This window comes from Eurytemora carolleeae, unplaced genomic scaffold (genome assembly GCF_000591075.1).
Source record: "Eurytemora carolleeae unplaced genomic scaffold, Eaff_2.0 scaffold1041, whole genome shotgun sequence".
NCBI lineage: Eukaryota > Metazoa > Arthropoda > Copepoda > Calanoida > Temoridae > Eurytemora > Eurytemora carolleeae.
In genome coordinates this window covers 26,732-38,372 of record NW_019396928.1, presented here as the reverse complement: position 1 = coordinate 38,372, position 11,641 = coordinate 26,732, and the positions used below count along the sequence as shown (strand labels likewise).

The window sequence follows — 11,641 nt, the reverse complement described above, 5'->3', positions numbered from 1 at the left end:
TTTTTAGTCATAATTTTTATTTAAATTGCGTTAATTTACGTATGCCATTCAGTACAACTTGCACATTTAAACTTTGTCTAGTCAAATTCCTACCTCAGTTTTATTTGCATTGATTAATTTGTTTCATTAAGTACAATATGCAGTATACATTGTTGATACTATAGTACGCATTTAGTGTTATCACGCATAAACAAAGTGATAAATTAGCAACAATCCAGAGGATAAAATGCCATGCGTACGACAGAGATGGTGCTGTTTGCACATTTTCTCAAGACCTCTAAATTTATACCTGCCTGCATATCTATTTATATATTATCTTTGGTAATGATTCATTTGGTGTACTCTCCCGCTTTGCCGTCTACAGCAAGGATGTATGCAAGGAAAGTTATTTCAGAGGTGTACACATCTTTTGTACTGCAGTGTACTGTCTCAGGGCGGCAATGTAAAAGCCTGACATGGGATCCATCTTTCACATAAAAAATCAATGAAATATTCTGGTCATAGGAAACTATTATGTGAATTATCAAAATTATCAAAATTTAACCTCCTCGAATACTAAACGAACACTTATGCATCTATTCTTGTTTACAAACTCCTCCCAAAGAGAACTGGTTTCAATGTTTACGCAGAGTATACACGACCGCAATTAACTTTCCTTGCATTACACCTTTGGTCTACAGTTTGTACGCGTTAAACTGTACTACTTCCCCAGAGCCCAAAACTTAAGACAGGGTATCATTGTGAAAACCAGTTTTGAAACCCGGGTTTCACGAATGGGGTAAGGTAGTTTTGTGAATATCAATATTTCTGTTTTGAAATATTATTTTATTTAGTTTATTCATATTCTCCATTTTTCGAATCTCTTAAATAAAATTCAACACAAATATTAAGACCCCAAAAAAGGAAACTCGGGAGTTTCGTTCAACGATACTCTTTTAAATTTAAGACAGGGTATCGTTATGAAACCCAGTTTTAAAACCCGGGTTTGACGAATGGGGTTAGTCAGTTTTGTGGATATCAATATTTTTGTCATAAAATACTATTTTATTTAGTTTCTTTATATTCTCCATTTTTGTCGAATCAAAATCTACAAAATGTTAAGATCCCAAAAAGGACACTCGGGAGTTTCGTTCGACGATACTCTTTTAAATTTCGGACTCTGAGCCCAAAACTTAAGACAGGGTATCGATATGAAAACCAGTTTTGAAACCCGGGTTTCACAAACGGGGTTAGGCAGTTTGGTGGATATCTATATTTATGTTTTAAATATTTTTTTTTATTTAGTTTCTTCATATTCTCCATTTTTGTCGAATCTCTTAAATCAAAATCTACAAAATGTTAAGACCCCAAAAAGGAAACTCTGGAGTTTCGTTCAACGATACTCTTTTAAATTTTGGGCACTAGCTGCCTATAAGTCAGTACGATACTTCTGTGTTCAGTCAAGTTTAATAAAAAGAATTAGGTTTAAAATTCACCAATCTCAAATAGGCTTAAACATTATTTCTTTTAAAGGATACTTAGTTTTTATTACTGAAAAAATGTTTGTTTTTAGAAGAAAAAAAAAGGACTGCTTCATTCAAATTTCTTGAAGGTTTTTATGAAATCCTTAAATTATTAAATCTCACATTTGGAAGAAAACAATTCTTAGCATTTCTTTTATTTATTTATAAGAGGAAAATGAAGAAAAATATAAAGTTTAAAGCTGCCCCAACCACATCTTTAATCCTTCTCAACTAAACTATTTACAATGGGACCTACAAAACTATGGACTAGGAAGACGACTAATAAGTTAATTTTCAAGTTTAATATAAACATCAAATACACACAAGATTATTTAAATGTTTTCTTCGTTTTTGCCCTAAATTTATTGATTCATGCATATATAAGATTGCTGAAAAGTGTTCTTCCTATTCTACAGTTTCAGGGGTCCTACTGTACAATCGCACACAGTACAGTACAGTTTCAGGGGTCCTACTGTACAATCGCACACAGTACAGTACAGTTTCAGTCAGAATGTACACTGTCCTTGTACAGAATGTACACTGTCCTTGTACAGAATGTACACTGTCCTGTCAGTTTCCATCTAATTATTTTTCCCTGCATTCTATAAAGATGTTTCTTTCTTTGTGAAATCTATAAATAACCTTTCTCCCTAAATAAGCCATAAAAAGATTGTATTCAAGACAACAGACTACTAGATCGGTATCATTATTTTTTAAGAGAATCATTTCGTCTTTTTAAACTTATTCTATGTTGGTAACCCTGTATTTAAAACTGATTTAATTGAGTATTGTTTATTTGAACAAGAGAGCCTTCAGCTACACTATATAAGATAAACAATACATCTCTTTGTTTGATTATATTTTAACAAAATTAGTGGTTTCCAAATTTCAACCAATCTCAAGAAAATATTTTTTTTCATGTCCAGAATTTTTACTCCTGTATATATTTGTATGATCAGATAAGAATAAGATACCACGGTCGGAGAAAAAAATTCACTTCTCTTTTTAGATTTTGTTTTAAAAAGTCCTATATATATTTCAGATTTGTAGGTTTTAAAAAATTTTTAGGCCATTTTGAAATAACGAAGAGCTTGATTGTAATTATGAAAATGATGTTAGAATAGCCAAAAACGAAAATTCCCCCAAAGAAAGAATCAGAATGATGAGAAAGAAAACATGCAAAAAAAGTCAAAGTCGCGGTGCGTCTAATGTTGGAATTTGTTTTAAGCTGAGGTTGTTTGCCAAAAATTAGAAATAAACAAGAAAAAATAATAGAAGAGAATATGATATTATGCAGTTTTGTTAATACCGGGAGAAGCTGAAAAGCCTATATCCGACTATATTTAAGCTTATATAGAAAAATTTTAATGTAAAAAGAGAATCAGAATAAAATTAAAATTTTCTCTGTTTGTTAATAAATTTACTCACATGACCTGTCCTTTGATTTTTGATAAATTTGTGCGACATGCATGACGTAGATCATTTTTCAAAGATAAAAAATTAATGTTCTTTTTGTTTTGTTTGATTGTGGAGCAATTTTTAATATCTATATCCGTATCTCAGTGATATAAAAGTTTTATCAATCTATCAAATATATGTTTGTTAGAAAAGAAATATATTGGTTTCTACCAGATTGTAAATACGTTTAAACAAATCGTCTATGCAAGCAACATAGGCAATATTTATGCATTGGACATTTTCTTTTGCATAGAGGATAAAATACATTTTACACAAATTTGAAGGGACGGTCTACCGTTCTACGCACATTCACGTGATCTCGACCTGATCTACAGCAGTACACAGTACACTGTACATTTTACACTGTTCAATTGGTTCTTTGTAAACTGCACATCGTACTTAGACGGTTGGTTGTAAACTGTACATCGTACAACACTAGAAGCTCCGGTTGAAATCAAGTGCCGGACCGACCTTCAACTAGCTAGAGCAAGCTGTACATACAATTACAGACTATGTAAGGCAACCCGGAACATTACGCCAAATGAATGATCCCCTTCTAGTGAAATTTATGTGACACGGTTCGCTGTAAGCTACAAACTGATGTACAGTTGTAAACCGTGCACGGTTCATTGTAAACTGTAAACTGTAGTATAAACTAAACAAGGTTCATTACAAACTATACACAGTTCATATGTTACAAAGACCTTTAAAGTTTACACTGTCATGTACGCTGTTTACTGTCCTATACTGAATACTACACTATAAGCAAACCTTAACCGTGTACGCCAGGGAGTAAGGAATAGAAGGGAGATATAACTGACGCGGTTCGCCCTAACACAAGATTAAACATGCTTTGCAGATGGGTACTCCATTTGTATTTGAAATATTCAGAAAAGGTTATTGTATACACGGTAATTGTACATCAGACAAATATTTCTTATTCAAATGAGGTACCCGTCTGCAAAGCATGTATAATCATATGGTAGGGCGAACCGCTTCAGTTATATCTCCCTTCTATTCCTTACTCCCTGGTGTACGCACAGTCATGTACGCTTTACACTGTCCTGTACTGCGTACTATGTACACTGTCCTGTACTGCGTATTATGTACCCTGTCCTGTACTGCGTATTATGCACCCTGTCCTGAACTGCGTACTATGCACACTGTCCTGTATTGCGTACTATGAACGAGTATGAAAACTGTCCTATAGTGTGTACTATGTACACTGTCTTTACTGCGTACTACATGCACACTGTCCGTGCTGCGTACTACATGCACACTGTCCTGTACTGCGTACTACATGTACACTGTCCTGTACTGCGTACTACAGGCACACTGTCCTGTACTGCGTACTACATGTAAACTGTCCTGTACTGCGTACTACATTCACACTGTCCTGTACTGCGTACTACATGCACACTGTCCTGTACTGCTTACTACATGCACACTGTCCTGTACTGCGTACTACATGTACACTGTCCTGTACTGCGTACTACATGTACACTGTCCTGTACTGCGTACTACATGAACACTGTCCTGTACTGCGTACTACATGAACACTGTCCTGTACTGCGTACTACAATGTGTACACAACTGTAGTTCTAGATTTATATTCAAGAGGAAGAGTAAACTTTTCCTCTGCTCAGTTTAGGGCAGGGAGTATGAAATAGAAGGGAGATACAATTGACGCAACCCACCCCACCATATGATTATACATGCTTTGCAGACGGGTACTCCATTTGTATAAGAAATATTCAGAATAGGTTATTTTATACGCGGTAATTGTACATCAGACAAATATTTTGTATACAAATGAAGTATTTATAAGCATATTGAAGGGGGAGCCGCGTCAGTTGTATCTCCCTTCTATTTCATACTCCTTGGTTTAGGGGTCTTGGAAAGGGATGTATACAGTCCCCTCCCCCCCCCCCCCCTCCTCTTCTTAAACTTTAGTCTTACCAGTATTTGGAAAAAAGAGAACGTTATTTTAAAAAGCAAGCCAAAAAAGAGAAAAAAAGTAACATTGAATTGTTTATAAAACAAATGGAATAGAAGTTTAGAACCCATGGTGATGCAAAACTAGAAATTTAAATTTATATTTTGGATGAAATTGAAATGACATGAAAATTGTATACTCCTGCAGGTTGAGGGGAAGTGGTTATATTAAATCCAGAGAATAGAACTTTACTTAAAGTTGAACCCAACTCTAGGTTTCTATCTCTCTCTACTATAATACTTGCTCAAGTGTCTTTGGAATTTAAAAAAAAAATCTAAATTCTATCTTCAAAAAAAGTTTGCTTATGATACCCTAGGAATACCCACGGGTTCCCTCAAAAATGTTCAGCGTTTTGTTTCAGCCGTTTGGCCAGCTATAGATAACATATATATTATATATGTATATATGAGTGTGTGAGCAAAGAGATTTATTATAAGATATATAGATATACACACCCAGTCAACACTGTCTAATTTTATATTATTAGCATTTTAAAGTTCTTAGTTATTTGAAAAAGAAAATAATTAATTCTTATTTTTATTTTAGTTGATCTATACCTGTTCTCCGGGTCATGTTGCCAGTGGGTCCTTGTCACGTGAATGTCAGCTGGGTGGAGAATGGTCTGGATCAAAACCGGTTTGTATCGTATTTGTATTTACAAAATGGCCGCCAGGAAAAACCGCCAATTTAATTCTTTATCTATATTAGGTGTGCCAGTTTGTGGACTGTGGTAGTCCTCCTGAACTAGAAAATGGCGAGGTTGAGCTGGTGGACGGTAGGACGACCTACGGAGCTGAAATGAGATATTCCTGTGGTCCGGACTACAACCTCAGCGGTGATACAACAAGAAGGTCAATTTTTGTTTCATAAATTTTAATACTTTTTTAACTTAAAGGGACTGTTCACGTAATTTTAAGTGACTCTCTATTTAAAGCTTGTGTGATTTTTTTCAAAGGGTTTTATCTCTAAAAAGTGATTTGCGGTTTTATGCTGGAGAGACAAGGATGGGAGAAAATTTTCAGATTTAACATTTAATTTTCATGATAAAAAAACGAAATGTCTTCTCCTTTGTTACTCATAAAAAAGGTTTACATTGTTCTGACTCGGGCGGGCCCAGTTTAAATGAACCGTTTCCCTTGAATTAACGTTTACAGTCCCTTTACTATAATTCTGCTTTATTCACTTTGTTCTTTAAGCAAGCTTTTTTTACAGAAATATTTGAATGTGTACATATAAAAGCCTAGATAAAATTAAATCTATGTATTTTAAAATAAAATTCTATTTTGCTGTATGATTAAGAAGGAAATTCTATTTGTCAACTCTACCCCTCCGCGGCATTCTAAACTGACGTTGTTCCATCCCACACTATATAGTTTAAAGGGACTGTACCCTACTATATAGTTGGAAGGGACTGTACCTTCTATATAGTTTAAAGGGACTGTAATCGTAATTTCAAGTGACTCTCCATTATTAGATAGCATTGCCCGATTTACTACTGTACCCTTTAAACTTTTGTCTGTAAATCAAGTACAGAGAGCTCTGTTTTTAAATAATCAAAACCCGCTTGAATTCCTGTAAAACCCTGTGCACGCTTTGTACAGTGGTGTGAATTCAACACAGCTGATCCGTTGTATGTCCCTTGAAATAACTGTTTTAAGTTAAAAGCTATTTTCAAAAAATTCGAAAGAAAATTTTTATTTTCTGACAGGTCTAGTAAGCTAATATTAAGCATTAAACAGCTTGCAAACAAAGGGTTTAACAATTGAAAGCATTTCTGTAGATTAATGAGGATAAGTCCCATAACTTTGTACAGTAAAAGTTTTAAAGGGTAATGTTGTGACTCGAGCACTCTGCAAATTAAAGAGTCAAATGAAATTATGTCTACAGTCCCTTTAACAATAATTGTTATCAGAAAATTGTCCCGTTTTCAGTTTTACACCTCGTCAACTATAAAATTAATAAAATGGAAAATCGAAAAAAATTTCCATTCAAAAATCCATTTCAAAAGTAATTTTTAAAATTGGGTCAATTTGTCACATAACGCCAGGAGGGTGTCGGAAAAAATGGGACCAGTTTTAGTTTTTACCCAACCCTTCATTTCTAGACTTTTTTCGTTCTCTACATTAGACAACTTTGAATTTTTAACCAACGAATCTTGGGAATTTGAATAAATGATTATTGTTAGACCAATCCTCACTTTTTTATAAATAATTGAAAATAAATCAAACTGAAAAACTAAAAAATCTACAGTTTTTTCAATAAATTTCAAATTTCAAATTAAATAATTTAAATGGGGGGGGGGTCCAAACTTTTGACCCAAACTGTAATTCTTGTAAAGTAAAATTGATTGCAGTCAACTTGATAAAGAACTGAAATAAGTGTACAGCTGCCATAAAACTGATGCAATCTGTCAGAGGAGAAACTAAGGGTATTTTGTTAGGAACGGCGGAGCAGAGGCGCGCTTTAGTATTAAGGGGTGGGGCGGAGAATTCTTTAAAAGTTTAATTTTATAGAACTTTCGAATTTTCTTTCCTGATTTTTGTATTCTGTATACAGCTTGAAGTTAGGATAAAAAGATTCCAATCAGACTCTAAAAGTTTTTTCTTTACATTAAAAAAACATTTTTGCAGAAAATTTCTTCGCAATTTTTCTAAAAAGTTAAAAAATTCTTCTAATATTTCTAACATACAATGAATGATACAAGAAGCCTGATGATTTCTGTGAAATTAATAGACAAATATTTGTAATCAGTGAAAACAAACCTAGACAACTGGAACTTCTTTATGAAAACTTATCTTTTCAATGAAAGTAATGTATCGACAAGAAAAATGCAATGCGCACACTGGTTGCACAAGATAAATGTAGTTTTATGTTTACGTGTAGTATACGTTTTGTAATATATATTTGTACAAGTATATTCTGCTGTGTAGTGTACTGTATGTTCAAGTACATCGTAATGTCTACTGTATGTAGTGCACTATGTACTGTACTCTGTGTACAGTAACACCCAAAAACCGTGGAATAGAAACACGACGTTTAAGCAATGTTATGTGTATTTGACGATGTTTCGAAATCAAATATAATTTTACCAAAAACAAACAGTTCTAACTCGATCAGTAAAATTGGCGCACACTGGCCATGGGTGTAATGTTCATCGAACTTAAAATCATAATTTGAGTCTAACAGGTATCCATCTTATTTTACTGTTTTATGGGTCTTATTGTAAAGTATAAATTACTAGATGTATGTACATATGAACTGCATTTATAAGTACTGTATTTATATGAACTGTATTTGTATGTACTGTATTTATATGTACTGTATTTATATTTACTGTATTTATATGTATGTACCATGTACAGGTGTGAAGCGAATGGTAAGTGGAGTAAAGGACGGACAGAATGTAAGATTATAGAATGTCCGACCCCAAGATCTCCGGCCGGAGGGAAGGTTTCAGGATATAATTTCCAGGTTCATAGGAAGGTAAGCAAACTAAATATTCATTCATGTTTAATCAACTCATTTAATATTTAAATATTTTTTTAATTATTTTTTCTTTATTTTTTATTCGGTGTTTAATTACTTAAAAAACTTGTCGTCATTTGTAGATTATTGTATAAATATTTCTATTTAGGGTTCTTCACATTATTTAGGATTTTGAATTGAATGAAAGCTAAAAAATCAATGACACTAATAGTTTTGAAAATCAGACATTTAGAAACTTGTTATCAAATAGGAGGAATTCAACAAAACAAAGTTTATATATATAGTTCTGGACATGTTAATACTTCTTTTAATTCGTTGATTAACGGTCAGTGAATTAACGGAACGTGCTGCCGTGCATGATTATTATGTTAGTTCAGTTTACGAGTTTATCCTGGAGTTGGCAGATTAAACCATGAGCCTCTAGTACCTCGAATGATTTGGTTTGAATATTTAATATATGTGAGAAATTGAAACCTTCTCCGGAGATTCCAGGAAACTCTGGAGTTTTATCAGTCTTATGCTGAAGCAACAATTCTAAACAGAGGTTTCGTGAATATTTTTATCATTTAAGAATTATTTTATTACTGTGGGACACACAAAACTGTAGAATAGAAAGACGACCGTTCGACTCAAGTTATCATTTTTAAAGTTAAATTAATATGAATGGAATATTCCCTCATCTTTTATTGCAACCCCATTGGGTTGCAAACTAGATTATAAATCTCAGTCATGGGGCTGGTACGAATTTAGTAAAGCTTTCATAATCTCTGATCTGAGATAGCAATGCATTGCGTTCCTTAAATGATGAGATATATAATTATTTCAGCTTTTCCACGAAAATTAACATTTAAATCCCTAATATTTGCGTTGCAATCCTGAAATTAGGGTTGCAATGCAAATAACAGAGATTTAAAAGTGTTATAATTTTGTCTAAAATCTGGAAAAGTACATTGTTCTAACCAAATTGAATTGTAATTTCGTCGTTCAGAGTTTATTGTGATTCAAGGTTTTAAACACAGCGCACACAGAACTTGGTCCAGGGGGGGGATTATTTTTTTTCTTTCCTGGGGCTAATCACCTGTTGGGGCCTGAAAACCCCCTTGGAAACCATAGATTTTACCTATTCAGTCCGGTGGGGGGCGTTCCCCCCTGTGTACGCTTCTGTTTTATATCTATAAAGATTAAAAACTTGAAATTCAGATCTTTTGGCCACGAAATATCTGTTATTTAAAAGATTATAAATATCTAAAGAAAACAGCTTATTTATTTAGATTTAATAGTTTCTTCAGGGAAAGTTAAAATCTATTCTATTTTGCCAATATATTGATATTTTTTTGTTGCAAAACGGAAAATTTAACAATATCGAATTTCAAGACAAAGTTGAATTTGTTTATTTCTATAATTTGCAAAGCATAATTTTGGATATTTTAAAATTGCTTTAAAAACAAGTTTTTATTTGAAATTTTTCTTAACTTAAAATGTCACTTAATGGTTCTCCCAATGTGAATTAAGTTTAGTGTTTTTTTGCTTGTAATTTACGACATTTATACAATCCATATACTTTTAGGTTAGCTTTTCAAGTCACCACTATCCAATAAATTATTTTTGACGATTTTTTATTACATGCGTTTATGGGTTTTCAAAAATTAAAAAAAAAATCAGTTTGACATGAGATACCACAAAAAGTCCGATCCATTTAGCCGTTTTGACGTTTATTTCGTAAAATCAAAGGAATAGGTGACTAGACAAGGCCAATATATAAATACATTGGTATCAGATATTTTGAAAGAATAAAATCTTTAAAGAAACTGTGCATCAGCTTTAGATGAAACCCGATATCGACTAAATCAAAAATTGATATTTATTTGTAAACCCAACTTGAAACCTTTCCGTCCTGCTCGTCCTGTTTAATATTATCATCAAGACTGGGGGGGGGGAGGTGACGATATGGGGAAAGGGGGGTGACGGGGGCAATGCCCCTACTTGTAATTCTTAGAAATTTTAGTTTTCCCAAATTAAACTAAAAGAAAACAAAAACGATATAGTGCTTTTCTAAAATCCTACATATCTAAGCCTCCCCCCCTTAATATTTCTAAAGGAGGGAGGCTTGAAATTACTTGACACTTCATTTAAGAATACAACAAAAAAGTTCGCGGATTTTATAAAAAAAATCGTGGATTTTAAAAATTTAATGAGAAAATCGAATTTTGTTGGAGGCTATTTTTAAAAATTTTGATTATCCACCTCACATTCTCCTGGGTCATGTGAGGTCCTACACGAAAATTGGGCCCGATCGCTTTAGCCGTTTTGGGCGTTTATTGGATACGAACAAACACCCAGACAGACAAGCAAAGTATATGTATAGATAAGCAAGTAGATATATTATTTATAAATGTCTAATTGAAACTTTTACCCTTTGCTTTCGTTTCTCATTAGGCTGACATTTTTCTTTGTAAATCGTATTTCGCGTTTTTTTTGTATAAATTTCTAAAATTGTCCAAACAAAATTTTGTAAGTGGGCACAGAAGAATTGAGCCAGATTGTTTTAATCGTTTTCATGTTTTTTGGACACAAACAAACAAATAAAAGTATATACAAATAGATGAAATACATGTTTAAATCTATTCTATTTAAAATGAATCAATGCATGCCTGAAGTATATTCTGTAGCAAATGGCCTGTAAATAAAAGAAAATCCCTAAAGCAATCCGAAGCATGAAATGATTAAGTATTATGAACTACTTCTATCCCATTAAATTCAGATAAAACACAAATATATTGTTTTATCTGGTTTATAATGTGGAGACAAAATAATCTAGATATTTATCATTTCTAGGAAATATAAATAGAAATAAAAATAAAAAATATTCTCTAATCGTTTATTCATGTGATGAAAGTAGCTGATATTAACTGTTTTTCTAGTCAGTTAGGTTATATATATATATCTTTGTTAACCATTAATTTTAAAACCTCTATAAAATGTCGTCTTCAACTCGAATCTCCTGTCGGAGACAGCCAAACCAAACTTTCAGCCCGCAATTCCCTTGTTCTCCTCCGACGGAGCTTAAAATATTTTCGTTGTTGTGAAATCATTAAAGTTAAGCAAAATATTTTCATAAGAAGCATAAGTGAATTTCGTTAAATATTCAACTGTAATTTTTCAGAAGTTAAAAAAACGTATTTCAATACTGATCAACAAT

The 11,641-nt window shown here is 32.9% G+C and overlaps 1 protein-coding gene across 1 annotated transcript in view; it reads left to right on the top strand.

The window, feature by feature from the left end:
• LOC111710207 (sushi, von Willebrand factor type A, EGF and pentraxin domain-containing protein 1) overlaps window positions 1-11,641 on the top strand; it is a 65,817-nt gene that overhangs the window by 48,331 nt on the left and 5,845 nt on the right. Inside the window, exons 15-17 of the mRNA XM_023484269.1 lie at window positions 5,503-5,592; window positions 5,665-5,807; window positions 8,319-8,481. Of these exons, the coding sequence (XP_023340037.1) occupies window positions 5,503-5,592; window positions 5,665-5,807; window positions 8,319-8,481 (396 nt within the window). The remainder of the gene's footprint in view (window positions 1-5,502; window positions 5,593-5,664; window positions 5,808-8,318; window positions 8,482-11,641) is intronic.